This window comes from Rosa chinensis, chromosome 2 (assembly GCF_002994745.2).
Source record: "Rosa chinensis cultivar Old Blush chromosome 2, RchiOBHm-V2, whole genome shotgun sequence".
NCBI lineage: Eukaryota > Viridiplantae > Streptophyta > Magnoliopsida > Rosales > Rosaceae > Rosa > Rosa chinensis.
In genome coordinates, this window is record NC_037089.1 from 22,093,022 (window position 1) to 22,100,881 (window position 7,860).

A 7,860-nucleotide genomic window follows, 5' to 3' on the forward strand; every position below is an offset into this window, starting at 1 on the left:
GCACGCCCATGCGAATATTCATACTCCATTCGATCAATTAAGGAACATGGCATGCACGTGGGGAAGCATTCAACTACATTTCATGGTAGCCTTAATTGGAAAACCTACCATAATTCCGTTAGTGCTCCATAATTCCATTAGTGCTCCATCATGATTTGTTTAAGGCCAACCACTTTGACCTGCCTGGCAGCCTATATATAGAGGCTACGAAGAAGTAACAAGACACACAATTCATCAATTAATCTTTACGATTATCCAAGCCTCTCCAGAGCAACCCCTCTCTTTCTCTTACCGATGACCACACTTTAGTCCCAGAATCCTCAGGAGCCGACTATCAGTGCCACCAAACCCTTTGTCAATGTGCATCGGTCCAAGTCTCCTCGGGAGCCGACTGTAGTACCGCAACCACAACGGTTACGGAACCAGCCAACAAGGGTAACGCCCTCGCAAACCAGCCAAGCTAAAGTCACGCTTTAGCAAGTTCTCCCCACTTCCCAGTGATTTTCGCTCTGCTCGATCTACGACATCGAGTATCGATTGTGTGATTTTGAAGAAGCTTAGCAAAAGTCCTCACCACGAGGCACAAAGAATCCCGCGACGAGGTTGGTACTTTCCTCGTCCACAATGGCTCAAAAGAAGTCATGTCAAGGGACACCCCCGACGACCGCAGCCGAACTGTGCTGGCATGCCCGCACAGAAAAGAGACTGTTGACCAACTGCAACAAAACTGGAGCCAAACAATTTACGCATGTACTTACATAGGCATTTGCAAGCATAATTAGCTACAATGAACCACGCTCATACTACCGCCAGCGATACCAACTCCCGCCAAAGGAGTGACCTACGGGAACACAGCCAAGCAGGCTATCGCCTGAGTCCCGGCTTACCCCTAGATCACCGCCGACGCGCCGCCACGCTCCGCGCCAAGACAACATCAGAAGCTCCAGAAGCTGGGGACTGAGGCACGTCAGTCCCACATCGAAAACATGGAGAATATCAGCTCCCTCCTCACCTATAAAAGGTTCTCTCCTCTCTCCTCAATAATTACGCATTTACTACTTACCTACTGTTACTTTGTCAACATAAATACATTGACTAACTTAGGCATCGGAGAAGAGAAGACCACCCAACGCGGTCTCCCTCTGACGCCCTCTGTATTTTACTTGACAGGTAAACGGAAGCTCTGAATATCACAAGTAGCGGTCCGCCCATCGGATCAGCGTTAACCCAGGTTCAGATACCGCTGAACTTTTAGACATTAACAACGCATGAATACTTTTACCCCAGAACTATTTCCTCCATTTTTATTCTCATTCCACGTACGTAAACGTGCTCTTAAATTAATAAAAAAATTTCTCTTCTTAAAAAAAAAAAAAAAAAAAATTATCTCACAAGCCCGCTTACGGAAGATCTTCTCCTATTTGAGAATTAACTTGAGACATGAAGGAAAATAAAGGCTAATTAAGCAGACTCCGACCCAAATCAGGTATTTCACTGAGGAATCTTTCATGTGGGACCCAAAACTCAATTCCGGCTCGACGGTCCGAAGTCATAGCCATTTAAGCCTTAATAATCCACCAGTAGTTCATTATTACGAACAGAAATTAAATATTACTCCTCTTCGAATTAATATATCTTTAACAAAATTGATGGACGTAAGCACTTACGCTGTATTGAGTCATGAGGCCACTGAACCTGCGTGGAAACTGGTTTTAATTAGTTGGCCAGTAAAATATATGATTATTTGAAACCCACTTTTGACCATTCATTTTGCTCACCCAGTACGTCAGTCCACTTCTATGTCCTCTAATCCTCTCCATATATATAATGCATATTGCAATTGTCACCCTCACACAATCACTCACGGATCACTACTCTCATACCAACTAGTAAGTGCTGTCATTACCAGCTTCTACTACAGAGAGAAAATGGCCAAAGCTCCGGAGCATGAACACCCCAAGAAGGCCTTTGGATGGGCTGCCAGAGATTCATCTGGCCTTCTATCTCCCTTCAGTTTCTCAAGAAGGTTAGTTATTGTTAGTTATTCCATCTTCTGCATCCAACATATTCTTAAATTTAGTATAAAGCTAGGTTAAACATTCTAGGTATATATGCATTCTGAGTGTAGTTCATTCTTTCAAGGATTCAGCAGAATTATTGATTTGGTTACAGGGAAACGGGAGAGAAGGACGTCACATTCAAAGTATTGTACTGCGGGATTTGTCATTCGGATCTTTCATTGGTCAAGAATGAATGGGAGTCTAATCAATGGGCTTCCGCATATCCGATGGTTCCCGGGTAAATAGCACGTGATTCTCATACATGATTTTCCAATCTTATATTCTTTGCTTAACGAATAATTTATAGCACGTGATAAAGAAAGGGTTTCTTGACCTAAAATGTCCAACCGATTAAGGTATTTCATCAAATATATTATGGAGCTTGTTAAACATATAACATCATAACAAGCAACCAACCGACCCACCCACGCCCGCCCGCCGCTCCCCCTCTCAATGGATTTGTCTATGCGTTTGCTTTTTTTAACTTACTAAGAAAATGTGAAAATGATCGGCGAATTGACGCAGGCATGAGATTGTTGGTGAAGTGACAGAGGTAGGGAGCAAAGTGCAAAAATTCAACGTTGGAGACAGAGTTGGTGTTGGATGCATGGTGGGATCTTGTCAATCTTGTGATAGTTGTGCCAACGCCCTTGAGAATTACTGCTCTAAATGGATACCCACATACGGTGCCATGTACCACGACGGAACCACTACTTACGGAGGTTACAGTGACATCATGGTGGCCGATGAGCACTTTGTAGTTCGTATTCCTGACAACCTGCCTATGGATGGTGCTGCGCCGCTTCTATGTGCCGGGATTACAACTTACAGTCCCTTGAGATATTTCGGACTTGACAAACCCGGAATGCATGTGGGCGTTGTTGGCCTTGGTGGTCTAGGTCACGTTGCTGTGAAGTTTGCGAAGGCTATGGGAGTCAAGGTTACGGTGATCAGTACGTCCACTAACAAGAAGGAGGAAGCTCTTGAGCACCTTGGTGCCGATTCATTTTTGGTCAGTCGTGACCAAGATCAAATGCAGGTGATTATTTTGAACAAATTTCTTGGTAACTTCGATTAAGTGATCAAATATTAGTACTGTAAGAGACCCACCTAACGTAGTACTTTCGTTGACTGTGTAGGCCGCCATGGGTACAATGGACGGTATCATTGACACTGTCTCTGCAAACCACCCTCTCCTGCCATTCATTGGTTTGTTGAAGTCTCAGGGAAAGCTCATAATGGTCGGTGCACCAGACAAGCCTGCTGAGCTTCCAGTTTTTCCTTTGCTCATGGGTAAGCAACCATATGGTGTAACTGAATGTCTTACATTATTGGATGTCAATTTGATTACTATCATATATATATGTGTGTGTGTGTGTGTGTTATTTTTACCAACACATTGTCGACTGTGCAATAACAGGAAGGAAGTTGGTCGCTGGTTCTTGCAACGGGAGCATGAAGGAGACACAACAGATGATTGATTTTGCGGCCAAACACAACATAACTGCCGATATTGAGGTCATCCCGATTGATTATTTGAACACTGCTATGGAACGCCTTGCAAAAGCTGACGTCAGATATCGATTTGTCATCGACATCGGCAACACATTGAAGTCATCTTAAATTTTGCACCCCAAACTGCATCAACGTGGGGATGGGAGTTGCAAATTGAGCTTGATTGATTCTTCTATCATTAGCAACAGAGCTTGTACTGTGAAGCAAAAATTTTAATTTATGGATGCCTATCTTTTTTTTTTTCTTTACAATCATACAACGTTTATTTTTTTCTTTGTAGTTTTAGTTATAGATCAACACACTGCGGTCTCCACTATTATGTATTCTAGTGAAGGATTTTGGCTTTAAATGCATCCTTGTTTTCCCAGTTCCTTACATCATATATGTACGTGCACATTGCATTGCGATAGCATGGCCAGTGAATTTAAAAATGAATAATTGAAGGATTTGTTGGTTTTTCTTGTTTTATTAGGAAATGATTGTTTTGGATCAAGATCTTGTTGACAGTCCTCCTACACACATTGACACATAGGTATATTGCACTCCAATTCTGGAACAACTGAAATTAACAGCAAATGCCACATGTTGCATCCCGGATGCATGTTGTCCTCGACGACATGCATGTTTTAGTGACAACAACACTATGATGACCTCTATGTGTAGCTTTCAGGCGACCATATCTGTTTCGGGCAAAACATCTGGCCATAACGCACCGAACAGCCGCCACGCACATACGTACTCAGTACTCTCTTTATATACTGCATAATCTCGATCTCTCAAACTACATTTCTCAGTTAAAAGCTAGAGAGAGACTATGGTGTCATCTACAGACAACCAATACACCAAGAAAGCCTTTGGATGGGCTGCTAGAGATTCAACTGGCCATCTCTCTCCCTTCGATTTCTCAAGGAGGTTGTTACATGTTATATTTCCTCCCTCTCCCATTCTTCCGATTCTTGTGCAATTAATATCTTCAACGTCGCAAATTTGAATTATGTAAAAGTACGCATGCATGCATCGTTAATTGTAGCTTTCTCTGGGTATAGTTATTCCTTTCCATGATCATAATTCGTTCTCTAAATTAAAGTTGAATTGATTTGGTTGCAGAAAAACGGAAGAGAAGGACGTGACTTTTAAAGTGTTATACTGTGGCATATGCCATTCCGACATTCACATGATCAAGAATGAATGGGGGTTTTCAACCTACCCTCTCGTTCCCGGGTCCAACTAATATTGCAATTTGCAAATAGTTTGATTGCATGGGAATTTGAACTTTTTAATAGACTAACAACTAGGGATTAACTTATTGTGCTCCTAAAATGAAAAACCTGATCCTTTGCCAAAAAAAAAAAAATTAAAAACCTGATCATCCACTTTCAATTTTGGGCCTTCCAGACATGGGATTGTTGGTGTAGTGACTGAGGTAGGTCCAAGAGTACAGAAGTTTAAAGTTGGAGACAAAATCGGAGTTGGTTTCATGGTGGCATCTTGCCGATCTTGTGATAATTGTGCCAACAATCTCGAGAATTATTGCCCGAGATGGATACTTACTTCCGGTGGAAAGTGCCATGATGGAACCCCGGCATATGGAGGTTACTCCAACATCATGGTAGCCGATGAGCACTTTGTAATTCGTGTACCGGAGAACCCACCTCTTGAAGTTGCTGCTCCTCTCCTATGTGCTGGGATTACAATATACAGTCCCTTGAAGTATTTTGGACTTGATAAACCCAGCATGCATGTGCGTGTTGTGGTTGGTCTAGGTGGTCTAGGCCACGTCGCGGTGAAGTTTGCCAAGGCTATGGGGCTCAAGGTTACGGTAATTAGTACCTCCCCTAATAAGAGAGAAGAAGCTCTTACACGTTTAGGAGCTGATTCATTTTTGGTCAGCCATGATCAAAGTGAAATGCAGGTGGTTACTTGAACAACAAGTTACCTTGATTTCGTAATCAATAAGTTGATTGTTAAGCGTGTTTAATTTGTGGATAATGTTCTCTTATTGAATTTTTAGGCTGCCATGGGCAAACTGGATGGTATCGTTGACACGGTTTCGGCTGCTCATCCTCTCGTTCCTTTGATCCGTTTGCTAAAGACGGATGGGAAGCTTGTAATAGTCGGTGCACCGGAGAAGGCTCTTGAGCTTCCAGTTTTTCCTCTGCTAATGGGTAACTATGAATTGAATTGACTTATTAAATTACTTCAAAAAAAGAAGATAATTATTGATGAGTACACTTTTTATTTTACAATTACGTACAGGAAGGAAGGTGGTAGCTGGTAGCAAAATTGGAGGTATGAAGGAGACACAAGAGATGATTGATTTTGCAGCAAATAAGCACAAGTTGTCAATGGTGAAGCACACCCTCCTTGACAAATCTATAGATTGCAATGCAGCTGTGGTATTATTGATAGAAAAGAAATATTTAGCAAAATAGAAAAGCTCTATCAGCCGAGCCATCCAGTTTATGGGGATACCTGCAGAAAGAAAAGTACACTGGAAATGGATAAAATGTGCATAGGACAGAGAACAAGAAACGCATGTGTCATTAAGTGATCCTGCGTGGAGTATCTACCTAACAGAAACCTTTTTTTGATACATAGAAACTTTGCAGTTTGTACCCCAAAAAAAAGAAAGGAAAAAAAAAAAACTTTGCAGTTAAGTTTGAATTTTGTTTTTCTTCAATTAATAGCAGTCCAGTTTGATATTAAATATTAAGTTAGCTATTTCATCGACAAAACACAAGGAAATTTGTAGTTTAATGAAGTACTTTCTAGGCTTCCCTAACAAGATCCCTGAAGACCAATACTTTGGCAGAAGATCGCAACAGCAGCATAAAGTGTGATTAATTACAGCCAATCAAACAATTGGTGACTCCAAGCAGCAGACAAGATTATCTAGATCAATATCCAGATGTCACATTTGGGAGTCACCAAAACAACACCCATCCTTAAAATGATGAAATCTTTTAGCGTCCCGAGCAATTATTTCTCTCCCAATAACTCTGGTGAAAAATTTTATCCAGGAATGACAGTCCCCACAAACTTTAAGGTTCTTGAATATCCTGATGATGGTATTCTTTTTACTAATTAATAGAGCAAAGGCAATGGCTAGCTTTTCGCTGTGATAGTACAATGACCTCTTCTTCTTCTCCTCATCCAAATCCTGTAACACAAATCTTGTATCAGGAACCACTAGGCCAAAAAAGCTAACAGACAACGGACCAAATTCATTGTGTGATTTGGACGATCTCTGTTGTGTGATGAAAAATGGCACAATGGTGGAAACCCGTTGTGTGAATCACAAACAGTCAACACTTATTTGATAAAACTATTGTGCCTTCTCTCAGCAGATGGCAGCCAAAGTTGCCGTGCAGACATGGTGCACATGTCGTTGGCATCATTCACACAACGAAAGTTGTTTCCGATACGTTGTATGAAAGGCGAATCAGACAACAGCATTTTATTTTTGTTATTGTATGAGTTATCCTCACACTTCACTTTTGGAAATTTTATTGTTGTGTGTTAGTTTTTAGATAACGTATTCTAGTTATTACAGTTGTGTGATTGTAAATAAGACAACGTATGTTTGTTAGAACCGTTGCATGGTTGTATAAGGATTCATTGTGTGAACATCCAAATTGTTACTTCAGACAACATTATTAACATTAGAAATTCTGTTGTGTGATAATCGTCTTTTCTGGATTTTATGCATTGATAATAATGCTCCATTTTACCTAATAAACAGTGACTAATTGGAAAGAAAAGACACTGGAATCTATGAAATGAGTAATCCAACTCATACTGTTTGAAGAAAAGCATTCAAATGTTAAAAGGGAGGATTTCCCAATCATCCAAGCTAACATTGAAAGAAGAAAAGCATTCAACTGCATGCCCATCTACTTGGGACATTAAAAGCTGATACAAATACAATCTATTTGTTACAAAACATGCCACACAGTGCATGAATATTGTACCAGCAGAGAAGCACAAAAATGATGCTTTCCTTCACCAACAACCTACTTCCTATTATGCTTTCCTTTAGCTCCTACATATACGCCTTCATGACATACTTTGCCCATTCATTTCGCATCATATATATCTATATCTGCTTAGGTATATTGACTGCTGCCTCTCCTCTGTCACTGAATCAATTTATTATATGAAAGTGAGGCATGGACAGAAAAGAGTCAATATAAACAAAGTTAAACAGACTACATTTATAAACTACACTTGTTTACCAAAAGAAGTTAAATTTCTCAAGCAAGGCTTCCCAAAACATGCAATTGTT

General features: G+C 40.7%; 2 protein-coding genes across 2 annotated transcripts; both read left to right on the forward strand.

The window, feature by feature from the left end:
- The first annotated feature begins 1,840 nt into the window (after positions 1-1,840).
- LOC112190872 (probable mannitol dehydrogenase) lies at positions 1,841-3,987 on the forward strand. Its single transcript, XM_024330379.2, has 5 exons — positions 1,841-2,026; positions 2,173-2,298; positions 2,586-3,099; positions 3,200-3,353; positions 3,481-3,987. Exons 1-5 carry the CDS (start codon positions 1,929-1,931, stop codon positions 3,681-3,683), a joined length of 1,095 nt encoding a protein of 364 aa, XP_024186147.1. The 5' UTR covers positions 1,841-1,928; the 3' UTR covers positions 3,684-3,987.
- Positions 3,988-4,063: 76 nt separating this feature from the next.
- Positions 4,064-7,023, forward strand: LOC112183909 (probable mannitol dehydrogenase). Its single transcript, XM_024322225.2, has 5 exons — positions 4,064-4,487; positions 4,683-4,796; positions 4,971-5,487; positions 5,587-5,740; positions 5,832-7,023. The coding sequence occupies exons 1-5, from the start codon at positions 4,390-4,392 to the stop codon at positions 6,005-6,007; spliced, it is 1,059 nt and encodes a 352-aa protein (XP_024177993.2). The 5' UTR covers positions 4,064-4,389; the 3' UTR covers positions 6,008-7,023.
- Positions 7,024-7,860: the final 837 nt, after the last annotated feature.

What these genes read in the sequence shown, in the direction of transcription:
- LOC112190872 (XM_024330379.2), top strand. Translation starts at nt 1,929, where the DNA reads ATGGCCAAAGCTCCGGAGCATGAACACCCCAAGAAGGCCTTTGGATGG. An exon ending in CCCTTCAGTTTCTCAAGAAG is followed by an intron (nt 2,027 to 2,172) that starts GTTAGTTATTGT and finishes ATTTGGTTACAG; the next exon opens with GGAAACGGGAGAGAAGGACG. An exon ending in AGTTTTTCCTTTGCTCATGG is followed by an intron (nt 3,354 to 3,480) that starts GTAAGCAACCAT and finishes GTGCAATAACAG; the next exon opens with GAAGGAAGTTGGTCGCTGGT.
- LOC112183909 (XM_024322225.2), top strand. Translation starts at nt 4,390, where the DNA reads ATGGTGTCATCTACAGACAACCAATACACCAAGAAAGCCTTTGGATGG. An exon ending in CCCTTCGATTTCTCAAGGAG is followed by an intron (nt 4,488 to 4,682) that starts GTTGTTACATGT and finishes ATTTGGTTGCAG; the next exon opens with AAAAACGGAAGAGAAGGACG. An exon ending in ACCTACCCTCTCGTTCCCGG is followed by an intron (nt 4,797 to 4,970) that starts GTCCAACTAATA and finishes TGGGCCTTCCAG; the next exon opens with ACATGGGATTGTTGGTGTAG.